Source organism: Danio rerio, chromosome 2 (assembly GCF_052040795.2).
Source record: "Danio rerio strain M-AB ecotype USA chromosome 2, GRCz13ab, whole genome shotgun sequence".
Taxonomy (NCBI): domain Eukaryota; kingdom Metazoa; phylum Chordata; class Actinopteri; order Cypriniformes; family Danionidae; genus Danio; species Danio rerio.
This window is the reverse complement of record NC_141022.1, coordinates 2,653,703-2,678,023: the sequence shown is the minus strand read 5'-3', so window position 1 is coordinate 2,678,023 and position 24,321 is coordinate 2,653,703. Positions and strand designations below refer to the sequence as shown.

The 24,321-nt window shown below is 37.2% G+C and overlaps 1 protein-coding gene across 2 annotated transcripts in view; it reads right to left on the bottom strand.

The window, feature by feature from the left end:
* dspa (desmoplakin a) overlaps positions 1-23,757 on the bottom strand; it is a 50,165-nt gene extending 26,408 nt beyond the window's left edge. For both annotated transcript variants that reach the window (NM_001423755.1, NM_001423756.1), the window contains 7 exon segments: positions 1,604-1,771; positions 4,106-4,165; positions 4,507-4,632; positions 14,868-15,054; positions 16,810-16,931; positions 17,018-17,108; positions 23,322-23,757. In NM_001423755.1, coding sequence (NP_001410684.1) covers positions 1,604-1,771; positions 4,106-4,165; positions 4,507-4,632; positions 14,868-15,054; positions 16,810-16,931; positions 17,018-17,108; positions 23,322-23,545 — 978 coding nt within the window. In that variant the 5' untranslated portion in view covers positions 23,546-23,757.
* Between the last annotated feature and the right edge of the window lie 564 nt (positions 23,758-24,321).

The following is a 24,321-nucleotide window of genomic DNA, read 5'->3' as shown; positions in this document are numbered from 1 at the left end:
CGAATTGTGTTTTAAATTTACGAACTGAATTTGTGTATTTATGAATTGTGTTTTGAATACACAAATTGGATTTGTGTATTTACGAACTGTGTTTTGAATTTCCGAATCGTATTTGTGTGTTTTTGAATCGTGTTTTGAATAGACAAATTGGATTATTCTATTTACGAATCATGTTTTATGAATTGGATTTGTGCATTTATGAATCATGTTTTACAAATTGGATTTGTGTATTTACGAATGGTGTTTTGAATTAACGAATTGGATTTTTGTATTTACGAATGGTGTTTTGAATTTACAAATTTGTGTATTTACGAATCCTGTTTTGAATTTCTGAACTGGATTTGTGTATTTATGAATCGTGTTTTGAATGTACAAATTGAATTTGTGTATTTACTAACTGTGTTTTGAATTTCCGAATTGGATTTGTGTTTTTTTTAATCGTGTTTTACGAATTGGATTTGTGTGTTTTTAAATTGTTTTGAATTGATAAATTGGATTTTTGTATTTACGAATCGTGTTTTACGAATTGGATTTGTGTATTTACGAATCGTGTTTTACGAATTGGATTTGTGTATTTACGAATCGTGTTTTACGAATTGGATTTGTGTATTTACAAATTGTGTTTTATGAATTGGATTTATGTATTTACGAATCGTGTTTTACGAATTGGATTTGTGTATTTATGAATGGTGTTTTGAATTAACGAATTGGATTTGTGTGTTTTTGAATCGAGTTTTGAATTGATATATTGAATTTTTTAATTTACAAATCATGTTTTCCGAATTGGATTTATGTATTTACGAATCGTGTTTTACGAATTGGATTTGTGTATTTACGAATCGTGTTTTACGAATTGGATTTGTGTATTTACGAATCGTGTTTTACGAATTGGATTTGTGTATTTACAAATTGTGTTTTATGAATTGGATTTATGTATTTACGAATCGTGTTTTACGAATTGGATTTGTGTATTTATGAATGGTGTTTTGAATTAACGAATTGGATTTGTGTGTTTTTGAATCGAGTTTTGAATTGATATATTGAATTTTTTAATTTACAAATCATGTTTTCCGAATTGGATTTATGTATTTACGAATCGTGTTTTACGAATTGGATTTGTGTATTTACGAACCGTGTTTTACAAATTGGATTTGTGTATTTACGAATCATGTTTTACGAATTGGATTTGTGTATTTACAAATCGTGTTTTACGAATTGGATTTGTGTATTTACGAATTGTGTTTTACGAATTGGATTTGTGTATTTACGAATCATGTTTTAAATTTCGGAATTGAATTTTGTAAATGTGAATTGCATTGTGAACGTATAAATTATACTTTGAAAATGTATTATTTTTTAAACTGATCTGGCTCCTTAGAAAGCACATTGTGAAATATTATATTCATATAATACTCATATTCTGTACTGTTAACTGGGTTTTGTAATATAATTAAAATCAATAAAAAAACAAAGTTGGATTAAAACATAGCTATTGAAATAAGCAGTTATTGTAAAAGCTGCTTTAAAACAGTCAGTATTGTAAAAAGCTCAGCTGAATCCATCATGTATTAGTGATCTTTTGCATTGGAGTAATTTTCCTCACCGAGTAGCTCTCTTGTTTTTGAGGGATGTAGTTGTCAATGTTTTTATCGCCCCAGTCGAACACCAGCTCCTCCTCCTCTCTGTCGTTGACCCACATGATGGCTCTGGAAATCTCCTCAATGATGCTCTGCAGGTCTCGCAGATGATCCATACGTGCATGGGACATTTTCTATTAAATAAAGAAAGGATCACAAATGATGTCAAAAACAATTATAGTGAAATTATAATCAATATGCCAGATGCTCAAGTAAGGAGCCAGAGCCATTGGAATTCCTACTGGTTGCTGGCCGCCGAGCCACCTATTTTGGATAAAGGTGGAAGAAGGGGGAGGAGGGAGGTTTCTTCAAGATGAAGATAGTTGAAAATGGAAAAGGAGAAGATATTTAGGAACCTGGGATCCTTTGATTGGAGGATCGTGATTAGCTAATATAAGCCAGCTGGGTTAATCATGAGCGCGTACTCCTCTCGAAATTAGTTTAATAAACTAAACTTCACTTAAAGTCTTAGCTAGGGTAATTAGGGTAAAGTTAGGGTAATTAGGCAAGTCATTGCACAACAGTAGTTTGTTCTGGAGACAATCCAAAACTATTATTGCTTAAGGGGGGTAACAATATTGACCTTAAAATGGGTTTAAAAAATAAAAAAATTGCTTTTATTCTAGCCGAAATAAAACAATTAAGACTTTCTCCAGAAGAAAAAATATAATAGGAAATACTGTGAAGAATTCTGTTCAACATTATTTGGGAAAGGTATAATGTACTCAAGAAATGTTGTGTTGTGAATAATATACTCTATCATGCTTGACAAAGGTCTTCATACGTGACCCATAATACAGTCTCCTGACACACTGTTTACTCTTGATATGTCCGTGTCCATGCGCAGAGCGTAAAGCGCAGGGCGCAAACGCTTTCAGGGCGTGTCAGAATGCATATTTGCCACTTTAAGGATGGGAAAATCTGCTTTGCGCTGTGGCGCATGGTCTAAAAGGGTTGAGTTTATTTTCTTAATGAGTTATAGGTGTGTTTTGAGAATAAACCAATCAGAGTTTCATCTCCCATTCCCTTTAAGAGTCAGCTGCATCGTGCCTAGAGCGCATTCGCTATTTACAGGACGCAAAGTAAGTCTAAGTGGAAAAACTGAGCATTTCACCAGAAAACTGTTAAACAGAGCATCTACTGCGTGAGAATGAGAGATAATGGATCACTTTCACTTTCGCTCTTGGATAGGGAAACCTTTACGCACAGACATCAATTAGTCTATAAATAATTAATTTTGTTTGTTAAGCGCAAATTTTCATTTCAAAACTATTTCTAAATTCAGTTCTAATTTCCAGCAAACGAATAAAAGAACAATAATAATGAAGTGTGCTCAAAAACCTGAGCTATATCCTAAAACACATGCTGTGCCCCATATGATCTAAAACCTGACAGGTGGGCAAATCTAAGCTTATTTTTAATAAAACTAATATAAATATGGATATAATAAATAATACTGCTAATAATAATAACATTATACAGAAGCAAATTGTTATGAATGAACTGAAAAAGCCTCCCGAGATGAAGAAGACATAAAAGCAGTGATTTTTCATATTTATGAAGGCTAGAAAATAATATGTTTTGTAATATTTTTATCCTTTATATTTATATCCTATATATATATATCCTTATTATATCATATATATTTCCTTTTATATTTTATTTTTTTCATATGCATTTCATCTTGTGTTAAACAGTGTGTAAGCGAGGTGCAACTCTGCGCTGGAGTTTAGACCGGGTTTGTTTTGGTCTAATGAAAAATCTATTATAGTTTCTCAAAATAGCAACGCGCCAGCAGTGCGCCTCAGAACGCCTTCCTTTTTACACCAGAACGCTTATAGGTGCACATATGAGCGCTAATGCATTTGCTATTTAAACAGCGTAGCGCAACGCCTCAAAACAACTCTTGCACCAAGCTGAAACTACCAAAAGACTATTGCGCTACATTGCGCCACACTGCGCCCTTAAAGCGGACCTACAGTATTATGCCTATGTAAAAGAAGTCTCTGTAAGTAAGCTTGTCAATAATTTTATATAAATCTTACTAATAACAATACATTATTTCTTGTTTTAATACTGTCTGAGGAAAGCACGGAGGCTCAGTGGTTAGAACTGTTGCCTCACAGCAAAAAGGTCGCTGGTTTAAACCCTGGTCAGTTGGCGTTTCTGTGTGGAGTTTGCATGTTCTCCTCGTGTTGGTGTGGGTTTCCTTCAGGTGCTCCGCTTTCCCCCAAAGTCCAAACACATGCGCTATAGGGGAATTGATTAACTAAATTGGCTGTAGTGTATGAGTGTGAATGAGTGTGTATGGGTGTTTTCTAGTACTGGGATGTGGCTGGAAGTGCATCCGCTTCGTAAAACATATGCTGGAATAGTTGGCGGTTCATTCCACTGTGGCGACCACTGATAATAATTGACTAAGTTGAAGGAAAATGAATGATACTGTCTGTTTAGTTCTGTTAGCTAACCTGTAAACTGTCCCACTCTTGGTCCAGAGCGTGTAGTCCAGCCTTTTCCCTGCTCTGCATCTGAGGAGAAGAAATTGTGAGTACATTTATTATAAAAACAACACTTAAAAATGCAAATCTGCGGCATTCTTTCCCACTTTAACATGTTGCTGACATGAATTAGCATGTTTTAACACAGCATACTATGAATCAGCTTCAACCATGGCCTATCATATTCAGTATTTTACTTGAATTAGCATCATACTAAGGATATGACCTGGAGTTTAAATACACATGAAATCAAAACAAACATATTGATTTAATGCTAACATATTGTTAGCTCACATTGCTAGTTTTGTGGTGAACAATTCACCTGTGCATGTTATTAAGAAAATAATAGTTTGGCCTTGTGTTTTTTTTACCAGATCGTCGCGGGCTCTGTCCACCTCCTGGCTTCTCTGGATTGAACTGTGGAACTTGTTGTGATTCAGGATTTGTTGGCTAATGGCTTCTGAATTTTCACCGAAGCCAGACGTTTCAATGAGTCTCTACAACACACAAAAACACAAGTATACATGTAAAACCTCAAACATCTGATTTATGACTTTTATGTCATCATGCACTTATTAAAATAATATACTTGTATTTATTTATTTGTGCTGGGCAAAAATGTAAAATTGTAAATGCATTAATTGCATCCCCCCCAAAAAGTGTTTTGACATTATATATGTGTGTGTACTGTGTATATGTATTATGTATATATAACAGGCATTTATATCTTTGGTTCGAGCCTCGGCTGGGTCAGTTTGGAGTTTGCATGTTCTCCCCGTGTTCGCATGGGTTTCCTCCAGGTGCTCCGGTTTCCCTCACAGTCCAAACGCATGCGGTACAGGTGTATTGGGTAAGCTAAATTGTTCGTAGTTTATGTGTGTGAATGAGTGTGTATGGGTGTTTCCCAGTGATGGGTTGCGGCTGGAAGGGCATCCGCTGCGCAAAATATATGCTGGATACGTTGGCGATTCATTCCGCTGTGGCGACCCCAGATTAATAAAGGGACTAAGCCGAAAAGAAAATGAATGAATAAATATAAATATATTAAATAAATAAAAATATAAATTATTTATATTTAGATATATATGATGGCAATTATATATAAATATAATTATCTATGCAACAAAATATTTTGTATAGCTTTGTTTCTAGACTATGTAAGTGTGTGTATCACATGCACAAAATAAATATATATAGTATAATACACACATATTATTTCAAAACAAACTTTTATTTTGGATGCGATGAATCATATTTTCACTAATATTTATTCATATATATACACAGACACACTCCTAACCTAGTTAAGCCTTTAAATGTCACTTTAAGCTGTATAGTAGTGTCTTGAAGTATATCTAGTCTAATATTATGTGCTGTCATCAAGGCAAAGATAAAATAAATCAGTTTTTAGAGATGATTAAAACTATAATGTTTAGAAATGTGTTGAGGAAATCTGCTCTCCGTTAAACAGAAATTGGGAAAAAAAAATAAACAGGAGGGGGCTAATAATTCTGACTTCAACTATATATATATATATAGAATATAAGTATCCATAGCTAACTTTAAATCATTCCTCTTATACTGAATCAATGTTCCATTCATAAAAAAAGATTAACTTGCTTTGTTTCTAATTGAGCCGTTTTGAATGAATCATTTCACTAAATGATTCAGTGAATCACTCGATAAAATAAGGAATTGCTGCTCCCAACTGGTGGTTTTAGTGCTATATTTATCCATTCATACATTTTCTTTTCGGCTTAGTCCTTTTATTAATCCGGGGTCGCCACAGCAGAATGAACCGCCAACTTATCCAGCAAGTTTTATGCAGCGGATGCCCTTCCAGCTGCAGCCCTTTACTGGAAACATTCATACACTCTCATTCACACTCATACACTACGGACAATTTAGCCTACCCAAATCCCCTATAGCGCATGTTATTATGTAGCGCATGCTTAATTATCATTTTAAAAATACTGAGTTGGCGGTTCATTCCGCTGTGGCGACCTCTGAAATAGAGACTAAACTGAAGGAAAATGAATGAATGAATGAAAATGCTGAGATATAATTTCTCAGTGTTCATACGTCTCAAAATGACTCTTCTGATCCGCATAAAAACTAAATATCCACTTTTCTCCACAAAGAGAGTACGTTTGGGGTGTATAGTATATGTTGGTGAATTAAGATTTGCGATTAGTTGTTGGAAAATTCACTTTCTGTGTTTTTCCGGTTGCTAATATGTTTTCTTGGTTACTGATCACCTTCACCCGAGTCTAGTTCATGTTCTCATTATCTTCCCTGCTGAAAAATCCAGCCTAAACCAGCCTAGGCTGGTTGGCTGGTTTTAGCTGGTCGACCAGGCTGGTTTTAGAGGGGTTTTGGCCATTTCCAGGCTGGTTTCCAGCTATTTCCAGTCTGGTCTTAGCTGGTCAGGCTGGAAAATGACCGGCCAAATCCAGCTAAAACCAGCTTGACCAGCCTGGTTTAAGCTGGATATAGCTGGTTTTAACTGGACTCCCAGCTTGGCTAGGCTGGTCAAGCTGGTTTTAGCTGGTCATCTCCCAGCTTGACCAGCTAAGACCAGGTTGGAAATGGCTGGAAACCAGCCTGGAAGTGGCCAAAACCCCTCTAAAACCAGCCTGGTCGACCAGCTAAAACCAGCCAACCAGCCTAGGCTGGTTTAAGCTGGATTTTTCAGCAGGGTTGTCTATAACTATCCTTCCTTTTCCCTTAGTTCACTGTCGGTTATTGTCCTGTTTCCTTTCTATGGCTTTCCTCTTACATTCAGTTCAGTCCAGATCTCAACTTTAAAACCACGAACATACTTAAGACCATAATTTAAGGTCATCATTTAAACCCAATGTGATATTCTTCACATCTACAAAGCGAAAGCAGACAGTTAAAGGTTAATGATTACTGCGATTTACAGCCTCATCAATCATGTCCTCTAGGTGTCAGCGGTGTTCAATCATTAACACTAAACTGCCTCTTTCCCACTGTCCTCAGATCAGTTCAGTGGCTTCTTACATAACGTCTGTAAATGAGGATCAGGGTCCACGGAGTGACCGCAGTGTTGTTTTAGACGACTGACGAGTTATTTCAAGTATTCGCCCAGCACAGATGAAAACCCCTGCAAACCAGTCACGCCCGAGCCACTCTCACTGCTTTTGTCTTGGTTTGTTTTGCCACAGACACTCCCTGCTGTCCTCCCCCTTCCAGGCTGAGCCAAACAATGTGTGCTCTGTTTAACCTGAGCGCAAACCACTGTGTGTGTGTGTGTGTGTGTGTCAAGGTAGTATTCACTTTGTTATGCTGAAAGACCAAATGTCTGCTAGCTTGCTGAATTAGCATTATATTAAGGATAGTAACAGCAACATATTCGCTTTGTTGTGCTGGAAGATCAAATGTCTGCACAAGCAATAGTGAAAGACTGACATGTTGCTAGGATGTTTAACATTTTGCTATCTTAAGTATTAAGGATATGATCTGAGAACACATGACTAGCATTTTAATTGCTAAAATGTATTAGCATGTTGTTGACATAGCTTAGCCTACATGTTTCAGCATATGCTATGAATTATGCTGTTGCTATGTTTCTATCATGTTCAATGTTTTGCTAACTTGAATAAGCATCATATTAACTGGAATACAAGATAGGTTAACATATCCCTGCTGAAAAATCCTGCTTAAACCAGCCTAGCTGGATGGCTGGTTTTAGCTGGTTGACCAGCCTGGTTTTAGAGGGGTTTTGGCCATTTTCAGGCTGGTTTCCAGCCATTTCCAGCCTGGTCTTAGCTGGTCAGGCTGGAAAATGACCTGCCAAATCCAGCTAAAACCAGCTTGACCAGCCTGGTTTAAGCTGGATATAGCTGGTTTTGGCTGGACTCCCAGCTTGGCTAGGCTGGTTTTAGCTGGTCATCTCCCAGCCTGACCAGCTAAGACCAGGCTGGAAATGGTCAAAACCCCTCTTAAACCAGCCTGGTCGACCAGCTAAAACCAGCCAACCAGCCTAGGCTGGTTAAGGGCTGGATTTTTCAGCAGGGATGTAACTTGTTAGCATAATGTTGCCAGTATGAATATTATGCTAGCTTGTTGTCTTGTCTTGTAGCATCATATTAAGGATTACCCTGCTGAAAAAACAGTGGGTTTTGGCCACTTCCAGGTTGGTTGACCAGCCTGGTTTAAGCTGGACATAGCTGGTTTTGGCTGGGCTGCCAGCATGGCTAGGCTGGTCAAGCTGGTTTTAGCTGGTCATTTGGCATCTGTTAGAAATAGGTTAATTCATTTTAGAAATAGCTTTGTTGCACTTTCATTCATTCATTCATTTTCCTTCGGCTCAGTCCCTTATTTATCACAGGTTGCCACGGCAGAATGAACCGCCAACTATTCCAGCATGATTCTGTCAGTGTAAAATCCTCTTAAGACAGTATTTTGGCTGCAACACTTGTACTCAAACTGCGCACGATGATGATGACAACACATATTTATCATTCTTTGGGTCAAGAAAGCATCTGAGTTTGCGGTATATTTCTTGCTTCCCTTAGTGCAAACCACTTGCTCTGTCTGGGTGTGCCTAAATGCGCAATAAATGTGTTTCACATGCACAACACAAGAAAGCAGTTTAATACATTGAAATCAGAAAAAGAGGCAAAAATATATCTGTGATAATTAGTTGAGCTGGTAAAATGATTATGACCATACTACTGTGCATTTTCACACTCAAAAAATACTACAAAAAATAATATTAATAATATTAATTAGTCATAAACCAAAAAAATATAAAATAATTATTAACAATTATTATATTATTTAATTTGCATCCATAATTATTAACAAAGGGTGGCATGGTGGCTCAGTGGTTAGTGGTTGCTGGTTCGAGTCCTGGCTATAGGGAATTGATGAAGTAAAGTGGCCGTATATAAGTGTGTGTGGGTGTTTCTTAGTACTGGGTTGCAGCTGGAAGGACATCCGCTGTGTAAAACATATGCTGGATAAGTTGGCGGTTCATTCCGCTGTGGCGACCCCTGATGAATAGAGGGACTAACAATTATAACAATATAGTAATAATATATGTTGCTCACTTCAATTTTTAAGTTGAATCAATTTAACTTTTTAACTTCAATTTAGCCAACGTAATCAGTTTACCTTAAAAATAATACAAAAATTTAAAAAATGAAGGTAAAACTTTTCTAAATGAAGTTAAAGCAACTTAAAAACATAAGTTGTCATTTTTTACAGTGTAGAAATAAGATTTATGTATTCAAATTACATATAATTTTTTATTGCGTATTATTTAACTTAAGCAAACTAATTCGATGTATGTAATAACATGCGTTTGTTATTTAAATAGAGATGAAATAGCTAAAAATAAGATTTATGTAATATTGTCAATAAATCAGACACTAAGAATAATTGTATGATAGTAATGATACTCTAATTTGTAATAAATATTTTAAAAAGTAAAAAATAAATAAATAAATAAATAAATAAAAAATAAATTAATATGACCTTTATATACCCTATATAAAGGTCATATAATTATATGGGGTATATAATTATATTTATATAATTTATATACCCTGACTGTTAATTGTGTGTAATATTGTGCATGTAAACACACCGAATGTTGCCTTCCTAGACCCTGCATTCATTTCTAAATCCAGTATTTAAGTCAAATTAAGCCTTGCATATATATATATATGTACACACAGTTGATGTCAGAATTATTAGCCCCCCTATATTATCAGACCCCCCCTGTTTATTATTTTCCCCAATTTATGTTTACCAGAGAGCAGATTTCTTCAAGACATTTCTAAACATAATAGTTTTAATAACTCATTTCTAATAACTGATTTATTATATCTTTGTCATGATGACAGCAAATAATATTTGACTAGATATTCTTCAAGACACTTCTATGCAGCTTAAAGTGACATTTAAAGGCTTAACTGGGTTAACCAGGTTAAGTAGGCAGGTTAGGATAATTAGGCAAGGTATTGTATAACGATGGTTTGTTCTGTAGACTGTCGAAAAATATATATAGCTTGACGGGACTATCAATTTTGACCTTAAAATGATATTTAAAAATTTGAATTCTAGCCAAAATAAAACAAATAATAAGCAACAAATATTATCAGATATACTGTGAAAATTTCCTGGTTCTGTTAAACCTAATTTGGGAAATATTTAAAATAAGAAAGAAAAAAAAAATCAAAGGGAGGAGAATAATTCTGACTGTATATATATATATATATAAATATATATATATATATATATATATATATATATATATATATATATATATATATAAATATATATAAATGCATTCTCTTTAATGGAAAAGCTTTTTTAGACTGTGTGTAATGGGTGTGTTCAGGTGTGTTCAGGTGTGACGCCTTCATCATCAGATCTAATTCAAGTAACAACAAGTCTGTGTATGATACAGCCAGTCCTGTTTCTCTTTCTCTCTCTCTCTCTCTCTCTCTCTCTTGCTAGGGTGGTTTATAATGAGTGTTAAAGCGAGAGTGTTAATTGATTTAATTCTTTCAAGGCAATGAGCGCTTTATTTATGTCTTTATGTATCATGTCTTTCTTTTCCATTTCTTTAAAACACATTTTAGTCAGTTTTCAATCATGTTTAATTCTTTGTTGTTTTTATTTTCTTGTTTCCTTTTTTTCCTGTTCATGTAAAGCACTTTCAATTGCCATTGTGTATGAACTGTGCTATATAAATAAGCCTGCCTTGCCTTGCCTTTATTAACGTTTGAACAGATCTGTGGTGATAAGAAAGCTTTGTATTTTGTTTTGTGCTTTCTCTGAAATTTTGTCAACAGTATAATTGTCTTTTAACGTGTCGGGAAATGTCTTTTGCTGTCGATTGATGGGAATTAAGTTGCTGATTTCATATTGCCTCAATTAAGTTAAGGTTGAGTAGAAAATCGGTTCAATAAAGTGGTCTAAAATCTAAAATCTCCCTCTGTCTGAATTTTCATTTTGTTTCATTTTTGGACCGTGTTGTAGTGGCTATAACACACCCTATAGTTGTGGAAAACGTTTAGTGTAGTTTGTTTATATTATGATTCCAGTTGCTCGCAGCTAGAAGGTCGCTGATTCGAGCCTTGGTTAGTTCAGTTGGCGTTTCTGTGTGGAGTTTGCATGTTCTCACTGTGTTTGTGTGGGTTTCCTCTCGGTGTTTCCCCCACTGTCCAAACACATGTGGTATAGGTGAACTGAATAAGCTAAATTGATCGTAGTGTGTGAATGAGAGTGTATGGGTGTTTCCCAGTGATGGGTTGCAGCTGGAAGGGCATCCGCTGTGTAAAACATATGCTGGATAAGTTGGCGGTTCATTCCGCTGTGGCGTCCCCTGATTAATAAAGAGACTAAGCTAAAAAGAAAATGAATGAATGAATGAATATATAAAGTAAAATACACAACTGTACCCACTGCGCAAAGACATATCCAAACGACCTCTATTATACAGACGGATGCAATATATACATGATATGTATGTCCGTCAGACGCCTAATGTATAGCGGGTGCATTTATTCAGATGTCCCTATAATGTTTCTGACTAGTTCTCTCTCTCTCTCTCTCTTTCAGTATTATGGGAAACTCGTCACATTTCAGTGGCTCTGAATGTGAGATAAGCCTGAGTCAAATTACACTCTGAACCAGCCTGCACACGAGGAGGAGACTGAATTCCAGCACACTGCTGTCATTATAGGCTGTAAACTCTGCACATGTCAGAAATCACACAATCTTCAGAACACACTGCAGTTTTCCAGACACCTCAAGACAGAAGACTAACTGAAAGCTCACACTACAAATAGTTTTGCGACTGGGCTATCTTATATTGCAATATTAAAGTTATTTCTATAAATAAGAAGTAATTATTCACTTACACTAGAAGCTTATCACGCAGATATTGATGCAATATGTGCTGTCAATAGAGCACAACTCATATTTTAGCTGGAATTTCCCTTACAAGTGAACATAGTTACATCAGAATGATCTCTGAAGGATTGTGTGACACTGAAAACTGCTGTGACGATGCTGAAAAATCAGCTTTGAATCACCGAAATGTTAAAATATATCACACATGTATTTTAAATTGTATTAATATATCACAATAACACTATTATCACTCTATTTTTGAGAATAGAAATGCCGTCCTGGCAAGCAGAAGAGACGTCTTTCGATAGCAATTAATATTTGACAAATACAGCACATTTAAACTGCCTTAAAATTCATCAAATACATACATAATAATAATCATAAAATGGTGAAAACACACACAGCATTGCTGATTCTCCAGTTTTGACGCACACTTGTGATTTTGCTATAACTGTGTGAAAAAAATGAGGTAGCTGTGAGAATAAAACGTCAATAAAAGTCCGAGGATCTCATCCTACAGTCTTTCCTTTATATAATATGTACAGATAATACCATTTAACTAAGTTGTGAAGTTTTTTTTCCTCGGGATATCTTATATTTTTACACCTGAAAAGAGGATTCAAATATTAAAGCAATAAATATATACAAAAGCTTTACATTTAGTTTCTATTTCTAAACATTAATGTACATTTAATTTTGACCGTGATTTACAGAAAACTACAGAAGTGTCATTTAGTGTAACAATAGTTTATACTTCTGAAAAATATTGGCTGGAATCATTTGAGGACATATTAAAAGACTTGTATCACTGTATGGATACCTCTAGTTTACCTAATATTAATTTTTAACTACTTAAAATATAATACAACTTAGCAACCCAGGCTCATTCAGAAAACGTACCACTATATACATTTCTGGAGAGCGCCAAATACATCCAGGAGCTATGTTTTTTTGCAGTTTTTGTGTCATGAATCCACTAGAGGGCGCTGAGTATGCTTTTTCAGGTCTCAAATATCTCTCGAATGCCATTCAGACCTTCTGTTCTGTCGTAAATCCACTAGAGGCCGCTGTCGACTGACCAATCGACTGACCCACCCTCCTCTTAACCTAAACCCAACCGATAGTGTTTTCAAAAGCACCGATTCACCCGCGCCCACTCACTTCCCTAAACCCAATCAACAGTGTTTTCAAATACAATACAGAAAAAGAAAAGCCCTCACCTTATTTTTACCACATTTTCAGATTTTACCACACCCTCACCCTGTTATTTACTTGTTTATTTAATTTTTTGGCTTCTGTTTTTGTCTTACTCGCTTTCTTTGCCAGACTCGAACCCCGTCATCATGGTCAAGTCCTCTCTGCGTCACACATAAATGGCGAGCTAACTAGACTAACTAACTGGTAATAGCAGGAAAGCCGTCCATACAGTGGTAAGCGGTCAGCTGGTTATCGCAAAAAGGAATGCCGTCAAATCGCCCCATAGCGTTCGTTTTAAAGACAAAATGCAGCCGTACGTACCTCTGGCTACATAATTCACAATCTCCAGACATGTATATAGGGCTACGTTTTCAGAATGAGCCTGTGTTGTTAAAAATTGTTAAACTTACACATGAGGGCTAATTATTTTGCCTTTAGCCGAATATAAAACCTACTTTTTACATGTAATTTGACAGCAGAATGCGTCTCTCATTTTTAATCCAGTACTTGTAATATTGACGTATATATCCTGAATACAAAGCAATAAATATATACAAAAGCTTTACATTTAGTTTCTATTTCTAAACATTAATGTACATTTAATTTTGATCGTGATTTACAAAAAACTACAGAAAACTGTCATTTGGTGTAACAATAGTTTATACTTTAAAAAAGTATTGTCTGGAATCATTTGAGAACATATTAAAAGACTTGTATCACTGTATGGATACCTCTAGTTTAGCTAATATTCATTTTTAACAATCTAAAATATAATTCAACTTAGCAACCCAGGCTCATTCTGAAAACGTACCACTATATACATTTCTGGAGAGCGCCAAATACATCCAGGAGCTATGTTTTTGGCAGTTTTTATTTCATGAATCCACTAGAGGGCGCTAAGTATGCTTTTTCAGGTCTCAAATATCTCTCTCGAATGCCATTCAGACCTTCTGTTCTGGCGTAAATCCACTAGAGCCGACTGACCAATCAACTGACCCACCCTCTTTCTTCCCTAAACCCAACCGATAGTGTTTTCAAAAGCACCGATTGACCAGCACACATCCACTTCCCCAAACCCAACTGACAGAAACAAGAAAAGCCCCCACATGATTTTTACCACGTTTTCAGATTTGACTACATCCACACTCTGTCATTTACTTGTTTATTTTATTTTTTGGCTTCTGTTTTTGTCTTACCCGCTTTCTGGAACCGTACTTCGGCAGACTCGAAGCCCGTCATCATCTTCAAGTCCTCTTTGCATCACAAGTTCACCAACGTAAATGGCGAGCTAACTAGACTAACTGGTAACAGCAGGAAAGCCGTCCATACAGAGCTAAGCGTTCAGCTGGTTATCATGAAAAGGAACAGCGTCAAACCGCCCTGTAGTGTTCATTTTAAAGACGAAATGCAGCCGTACGTACTTCTGGCTGCCTAATTCACGATCTCCAGAAATTCATATAGGGCTATGTTTTCAGAATTAGCCTGTGTTGCAAACAATAGTTAAACTTTCACATGAGGGATGATCATTTAAAACTACTTTTTACATTTAATTTGATGCAGACAGCAGAAAGCGTCTCTTTATTTTTAATCCAGTACTTGTAATATTAACTTATATTTGCTGAAAACTAAAACCGAGGCTGACCTTCCTCTGGTTGATCCATGACAGTGCGTCCTGAAAGCTCTTGCTGGGATCGTCCCAGCCGCCGACAGTGCCACCAATGGTGCCGACAGTGCCACCAATGGTGCCGACGGTGCCGCCAGTCCTCCTGATGGTGGTGCCCGTGATGGAGTTGCGAATGTCTGCATAAAAGCTATGACAGTCCTCCAAACTGAAAAACACAAGAGCGTTGGAGGTTTTACAATGCATGTTATCATCAAAAATATTTAGTGTTCGTCCATCAGTTGCTGTAGATATTTTATTAAAAGCAAAGAACTTCGGTTTACCTAACTGATTCCATAATTGTGGGTACATTTTAAGCATTTTCTATTTATTTACCTTAAACGGTCACGAAACACCGAAACACATGTGTTTGAGCTGTTGACAGTGGTATATGTGTCCCACACTGCTAAAAACACTATTAGGACACCTATATTTCACTAAAAAGTGTAAATTGGTTGTTTTTGCATTATTTCAAGCTAATTCGTACTTCCGGTTTGAAACTAATTTTTGAAGCTGCGTCACGGTCATGAGATAATAGCGTGTATTCCAGCGTGCAGACTGGACGCCTGTACCAGAGTGAGTCTTATTACGTCTTACAGTGTGTTGCATTAATGCATGAGTAAAGCTTGGTTCAAACCAATCAGCGCGCTCTATTGTGCAACTTCATTATTATTCATTACTGACATAGTGTTTAGATGACAGAGACGCCACGTTGTGTTGGCAAAACAAGTGTGAAGTGTTGCTTTTATAGTTTGCTGCAGTGAAGTTTTGTTTTCTTTTTCTCTCTGTGAGAGCACAGCTGGAGTCACGTGTGGATTAACAGTGTACGCGACGCTCGACAACAATAACTTACGTGTCTAAGGAGGATTATTGTTTACCTGAGAGCTGTTCTCATCTGCAAACGCTGAGATCCGGATTCGCTTGTCGTCTTCTCTTAATAAAGACGCGGCTCTAGTTGCTGGTGATTGTCCAGTCTCTACAGATTTGGTAAGTGAGCGAGCAGTGCTCTTTGTTTATTCAGTTTGTTCGTATCAAACTAAGTTAACTACTGCACCGAGTGTAAACATGTTAGCACCACAACCAAACTTTAACCTCGTGTAGGGTTTTTACCGCATTTTGTGACCGGAATAACACACGCGGCTTTCTGACACTACCTGCCATGTGCATCTAAGTTTCTGGGAAATGCGGAGGTTTTTTTTCTCTCATTCGCCATGCGGTATCAAACATTGCATGAAAAATACACGCTTAGAGCAGTTCCTCGAATCAAATATCTCGTTTGTCGCAAGGGACATGAATGAATTCCCTGAATGAAAGAGCCAAACTGCAGTTAAAGTCCACCATTTAATAATTTGACAAATAATTCGACTACAGTTGTCCATGTAGGTTAAACACCATCACTTTCTCCTTTGTGTGTGTGTGTGTGTGTATTTTGACTCTGAAACTCGCGCGTGCCCAAACAGACACTCCCACACCCTCCCACTTTAGTTCCTCCGACACTCCCCCCTAAACAGAGCTGGACACGCCCACTTTTCTGACTTTTTCCAAAGTAGAGGTGTGAAAACACCCTGCTGAAACCAGGGGGTTTCATGGCCCTTTAAAGAGGACCCTTTTTACAAGATGTAAAATAAGTCTCTGATATCCCTAGAGTGTGTGCTTACTTAAGTATAAGCTCAAAATACCACACAGATAATGCTTTATAACTCTCTGAAACTGACCCCTTTTAGGCTTGGATCCTTATTGCGCCATTTTGGTGACTGTCGCTTTAAATTCGAATGAGATTGTGCTCTTTTTAAAAGAGGGCGGAGCTACTAGTGCATGTGTGTCAGCATAGTGGCAGATTCAAAAACAAGACTAAATGTACCTGCAATTCTAGACAGGTGAGTAAATCCCTGTGTTATGTGGTCATGCTGTGTGTTTTGTTTACCTGCGGAGGATCATGTCATTAGGCAGACCGGCGTTCCTCATGTCCACCGCACATTTCCGCAGCTGATCCATGGCGTCCTGCGCTGCCATCATGTTCTTGTCCACCTCAGAAGCAGGTCCCATCTGTCCAGAAACACACACGCACACTTTACAAACAAGCAGAAACAGCTCATATCACTAAACAGCCTGATAGTATAACAAACACGTACAGTCTCCAGGAGGCCCTGCGCTCGCTGCAGGAATCCCATGCAGTCACTGTACAGCATCTGAGCTCGCTTCTGAACCGCCATGGACGACATGCTGAAAACAGAGGGAAAATTACAGAAATTAACAAATAAATTAATTAAATATACAGTCTTATGCAAAAGTTTGTGCACCCCTCTGTGGCTGCATAATCATGTGCTCTTTCTTTATAAGAGAATATCATTCAGTGAAATGTCATTCGGTTTCTAGGGAAAGCTAGATAATGTCGTGGTTTTCAGACAGAAATATGTAGGGTAGCATTATTGAGATGTGTGAAATTAAATTGAAACTGAACAACAGGCTATGCAAAGTATTTTTAGTGTTTTTATATCTACGATTTTACCAACATTATTTACGTATGAGTTTATTTGTATATTTATATTCCTGTAGGCACCCAGGGTCTGGCAGTAACGTCATTTCAATTCTCTGTATGTCTATTCCAACCCAGGCTCATTCTGAAAACCTATCGCTATATACATTTCTAGAGATCATGAATTACGTCCCAGGAGAGACGCTTGTTTTGCAGTTTTGTGGATCCACCAGAGGCCGCTGTGTACGCTTTTTGAGATCTCAGATTTCTCCAACCCAAGCTCATTCTGGAAACGTAGCCCCGCGGACGTTTCTGGAGACCGCGATTTACGTGGCCGGAGGTACGTAAAGGCCGCGTTTGGTTTTTTTCGAGCGAACGCTGCGGGGCGGTGTGGCGCCGCTCCGCCCCTCCTCTTCGCGCTCGCCGGCCGACGGCTCACCTCCAAGTGGAGGGCTTTCCAGATGCAATCAGTTTGTCCGCTTAGCTCACAGCGTTGCATCGGCGGAGCGGAGGCCCCGGAGGAGGAGCCGGAGCCGGCCGCGGTGGACGACGACCGGGATCGAGTCCGGGGAACAGCAGGTTCCAGAAATCAGGTAAGACAAAAAACGGAATCCGAAAAAAAAGGGCGAAAACGCGCCGGGATCCAAAAACGCGGTCAAAATCGAAGACGAGGGCTTTTGCTTTTTTTTTTCGATCCGGCGGCTTTTCGCGCGAGAACGGCGCGGGCGCGAACGGCGCACGCTCCAGAGAGGCACCCGAGACGCGAAAAAGCGCGCACAGCGGCCACTCGCGGATGCGCGAAAACAAAAAACGCTCGAATACGTACCTCCCGAGACGTAAATCGCGGTCCGCAGAAACGTCCGCGGGGCTACGTTTCCACAATGAGCCCGGGTTGGATTTCTCTCATAAGTGTCATTCGCGCCTGCTGACTGACTGACTAAATGACCAACTGACTAACCCACCCTCCTCCTTCCCTAAACCCAACCAATAGTGTTTTCAAAAGCAATCCAGAAAAAGAAAAGCCCTCGCCTGATTTTTACCATGTTTTCAAATTTTACTGTTATTTACTTGTTTATTTTATTTTTCTGTTTGTTTTTCTGGAACCGTTCTTTACCCAGACATACCAAGTCTACCGGAAGTTGCGGGAGTATCTCGCAAATGCACAGAGACTCCCGGATGCCCGCAAATGAGTGATAATCTCCCGGAAGTTGTGCGTCTCCCGCCTGGTCCTTAAATGCGTTGCACACCTCTCTCTCCACCACATCCCTCCTAGCTCTTCAGGTACAAGAGCAACTCATCCCCACAGCTCTTCAGGAACGTTGCGCGCAACTCACCCCTAACATTTTCAGGTATGTCTCATTACGCGCAACTCATCCACACTGTTATTCAGATATGTCGCGTCGCGCAACTCATCCCCACCGCTTTTCAGGTACGTCTCGTGCGCACACGCCCCCCTACTCATATACGTCGCTCACTCAACCCAACACCCCCCCTCTCCCACTACCTCCCGCAAATCAACTCTGTATCCCCCGGAAATTACTTTTCCCAACTTGGGATGTCTGTTTACCAAACTCAATCTGTCGTTGTGGTGAGCTAGCTGGACAAACTAGCTACACAGGAAAAAGCCGTCCATACAGAGTTAGGTGGTCAGCTGTTTATCGCAAACAGGAACGGCATCATACCACCCCATAGCTTTCGTTTTAAAGATGAAACACAGCCATACGTTTCTCTGGCTACATAATTCACAATCTCCAGAAATGTATACAGGGGTTACGTTTTAAGAATGAGCCTGTGTTGGTCTATACATTTCGCAGAATTGACAACAGTGCTGACTTTAACTTCACATCCACTCATTCCAAAGGGATTCCACTGCATATTCTCAGATATTAAATTATTTAAATTGCACAGAGAGTACACATTCATTAAAAAAATTCTAATAAAGTTTCCCATTAGGATTAAATCTGCACAACTTAAATTTTGTCTTTTTTTTTAAATGTGCACATGCATTAATAACATGGTAACATAAAAACACAGTAACACACAAAACTTAGATTCAGTTTTTCTTTCATTTTCATTCAATACTAAGCATTGCTAATCAAACACAACATTTAAACACAAACACAAGTTATAAAATGACAAAAGATTATATCCGTCCAAACAGAATACATGTTTTTTTTACTGTATTATTTATCATTTTCAGTTTTTCATTCATTCATTCATTCATTTTCCTTTGGCTTAATTCCTTATTTATCAGGGGTTGCCAACTATTCTGGCATATGTTTTATGCAGCCGTTGCCCTTCCAGCCACAACCCAGTACTGGAAAACACTGATTCACACACACACTCATACACTACAGCCAATTTAGTTAATCAATTCCCTTATAGCGCATGTGTTTGGGCTGTGAGAGCATGTCACAGGGAGAACATGCAAACTCCACACAGAAATGCCAACTGGTTTAGCCGGGACTCAAACCAGCAACCTTCTTGCTCTAAAGCGATAGTACTAACCACTGAGCCACCATGCCGCCACATTATCAACTATCTTTATCTTTTTGTATTTAATAATATGACTATTTCCATTTTCTCCACTGAGTTAGAAGATAAATCAGAACTTTTTATTACTTGTTGGCATACTGTTTAACAACAAACAAGCCAGAATACTTGATGAATTGCATACCATTCTTGTCAAAGCATGCACTCACAAGCAAAGTCCACATGCACATATTAGGTGTGTGTCAGCACTGTTTGCTATTATAACCAACTGAAAGTGCTCAAATTAAAACTTTTGCCCTCTTCAGTCAATGTGGAATACCGTTTACGGTTAATGCATGTGTAAATAACCCCATCACGTTAATCAAACTGAACATTTCCTGTCTGGCGCCAGAATGAAATAACATGCATAATTTGGAGACAAATGAAACAAGTGATCAAATGTTACTCCTACAGAGTGAAAGTGAAAGTTCACCCAAAAGTTAAAATTCAGTCATTATTTATATTTACTCTCTGTGCTGGGTTCTTGCGACCCAATGCTGGGTCAGATGTGGACAAACTTAACATTGCTTTTTTTAATTAAACTTAAATTACGCTTTTTAACTCAACAGTTATGTGTTTTTGTGGGTTGCCCAAAACTGAAATGTGGACAAACCCAAAAGTTGGGTTAAAATTGGGCTGATGGCTGATTCTAGAATGGCAGGTACATTCTGCATCTTTTAGATAAACCTTTCACTTAATTTTCAAAGACCAAATAATGAATGAAAAAGTTTTGAATAATAATTTTTCTCTGATAATAAAGGGGACCTATTATACAAAAATCACAGTAACATTGGGTCAAAAATGGACAAACCCAACAATTTGGTTAAAAAATTTCACTTGCATAATCTGGAGATAAATTAAAAATACATAACTGTTGGGGTTAAAAAGCATAATTTACATTAATGTTTTTTTTAATTACGTTTGTCCATATTTAACCCAACATTGGGTTGCAAGAACCCAGCACAGAGAGTGAATGTAGACCGAATTTTACTTTTGGGTGAACTTTCATCTTCTCTTTCACTCTGTAGGAGTAACATTTGATCATTGATGATTTGTTTATGGGTTGTTCTTATGACCAAAATGTGGACAAACCCAAAAGTTGGGTTAAAATTGGGCTGATGGCTGATTCTAGAATGGCAGGTACATTCTGCGTCTTTTAGATAAACCTTTCACTTAATTTTCAAAGACCAAATAATGAATGAAAAAGTTTTGAATAATAATTTTTCTCTGAAAATAAAGGGGACCTATTATACAAAAATCACAGTAACATTGGGTCAAAAATGGACAAACCCAACAATTTGGTTAAAAAATTTCACTTGCATAATCTGGAGATAAATTAAACAAATCATCAATGATTCATTGATACATTCACTCTCTGTGCTGGGTTCTTGTAACCCAATGTTGGGTTAAATATGGACGAACGTAATTAAAAAAAAATAATGTAAATTATGCTTTTTAACTCCAACAGTTATGTATTTTTATGGGTTGTTCTTAAGACCAAAATGTGGACAAACCCAAAAGTTGGGTCAAAACTGGGCTGATGGGTGATTCTAGAATTGCAGACATTCTGCATCTTCAAGATAAACCTTTTAATGAATTTTCAAAAACCAAAAAATTAATGAAAATAATATTTTTTTCTCTAAAAATAATGTTTGATTGTGTATTTAGGGGCATTTTGTCTTCAAAATATCCACTTAAAGGAGACATTTTATTCAAAAATCACAGAATATTGGGTGAAAATGAACAAACACAACAATTTGGGTTAAAAATGTGTCGTTATTTTAATTTAAAAATATTATCTCAATGTTTGATTTGACCATATTTGTCATAACATTGGGTTACAACAACCAAGCATTTTGCAAAGGACCAAATTCAGTCTCCATAAAACCAAGCATTTTTTTAGAGTTTATTAGAGTGTGATCAATCCCAATGAAACCAGTGTCCAAAACACAAATATACCAGTTTTAATGACTAAAATCAGATGGTTTGTTTTTGTTTATACATGCCATTTGTATTGGAAACCATTAGAATTTCCTGCCATGGCTTCTATAGCCTATTGTTTTCTTTCCTCCAAAAAGAAAACAATAGGCTAGAAGCCAATAGGCAATAGTTTGCATACTTTTTTTTAGAGTTTTATTTTGCAGAAGACTTTGTTTATAGCCTAAATAACACTAACAATCACCTTCCATTAAGTGACTGGTTTACATGTGAACCCACTAATGTTGATTATTGAAAAGTGTTTGTTAATGCTACTGTAAAAAGCAAAGATGACTTTGCTTAAAAGAGAGAGTAAATTATGTGCATGATTATAAAAGTCAAGTCAATGGATTTAATTACTTTTTAAAGTACAATCAACTTGTTCATTTTAAAACAACAGGTTTACTCTCTTCTTAAAATAAAGTAACTAATCGCCTTTTACAGTAAATAAGAGTAACATTCAACTCCCATTAACTGACTTGTTCATGTGTGTACCCACTAATGTCCATTAGGCTATAATGAAAAATGAGTGTTAATGCAATTTATAATCAAAATCTCTTCAATAAATGATTAAATTATAAACTTCAACATCCTAACAGGACCATATTTGACCCAACCTTGGGTTGCAAAAGACCAAATACAGTCTTTATACCACCCAGCATTTTACAACCCAGTTTATTAGAGAGTAATAAATCCCAATGGAACATGTCCAACACATAAATATTAATCTCTAAAATCAGATTTGTGTTGATTTTTAAATGGCATTTCTATTCCCATTACAATTTCATGCCATGGCTATAACTTATTGCTTTTTTTTTAGCTGAGAATGTTTGCGTATATTTTCTCAAATGGTTAATATCACAGTAGACTTTGTTTAGCGTAAATAACACTAACAATCAACTTCCATTAACTGACTTGTTGTTTATATGTGAACCCATTAATGAGAATTTTCTCGTAATGCTAACAATAAACAGAAAAGTCTTCAATAACAGATCAAATTATGAACTTAAACCTCATAACAGGACCATATTTGACCCAACGTTGGGATACAACAACCCAGCATTTTGCAAAGGACCAAATACAGTGTCCATGAAACCTAATGGAACATGTCCAAACACAAATATACCAGTTTTAATGACTAATATCAGATGGTTTGAATTGGTTTTCAAATGGCATTTGTATTGGAAACCATTAGAGTTTCCTGTGTTGGCTTCCAGCCTATTGTTTTCTTTCCTCCAGCAGGCGACCTGAGAATGTTTGCGTACTTTTTCCAGAGGTTTATTTTACAGAAGACTTTGCTTATAACACTAACACTCACCTTCTATTAACTGACTTGTTGTTTATGTGTGAACCCACAAACCTCCATTAATGGAAATTCGCTGTTAATGCTAATGATAAACAGTAAAGTCTTCGATACTCTGCGCTTAAATATCCTAACAGCGGACACTGACCTCTGGGCTCCTCCAGCTCCTCCACCCTGAGAGTTTTTGGAGAAAGTCTGCGTGTAGGTCTGCATGTAGCCGTCATTATAGTCGGACTGGTATCCGTTTCCACTCGTGAAAAACTGAGCTCCGTCGTTCCTCGGTAAACTGTAGCCGACGGCGGTGAGGTCTGGCCGCGAACTGGACCTGCGGCTGATCTGGTGGAGCCTGGTCTGAGAACCGGACAAACTCATCTCTGGACGGGACCGCAGAGCCTGTTATAGGTTTTAAAGTAGTTTCAGCTTGGGAAAGTTGTAAAAGTGGTGTTCACGGTGCTCTCCGGTCGGTGTCTGCGCGGATACTGGCCGCTGCGCGCTGGATAGTTCCGGTTTTGCCGTTAAACCACACCTGATTCCCCGTGAGGCGCGGCTCCAGAGAGAGTGAGATAACAGCCATTGACATAAACCTTGCACTTTCCCACAGAATTCCTGCATACGGTCAAATGAGGTGTCTTTTTTCTGTCAGAAATATGTAATCCTACATTTTTACTCCTTGAACTTAAGCCAACTTGTAATTTATACTCAAATAAAACAATGCTGATCACACTTTACTGTAAGGTTTCATCACACTGTAAAAAATCAAATCAAAAGTGTAAATATAAATTTTTTTAGCTGAATCAAATGAACTTTTCTTGTAATCTCAACTTACAAAGTCCAAACTGACTAAAAATATGAAGTTAACCTTTGCACAACTTATAAAACTTAATAAATTGACTCATAGCAACATTAATATATTTGTTGTCTTGGCATTTTGTCATGATATTTTTTACAGTGTGGTGAATGTTAGTGCATTTAATAGCCTATATAATTTATTTATTAATATCCAAATGCATGCTTTGTTAAGGATTCATGCTCCACCAACTTATTTATGCTGAAATAAAACAATACCAATCACACTTTATTATAAGGTTTCATTAGTTAATGTAAGTGTGTTTATTATTAATAATTCAAAATTTACTAATGCATTATTA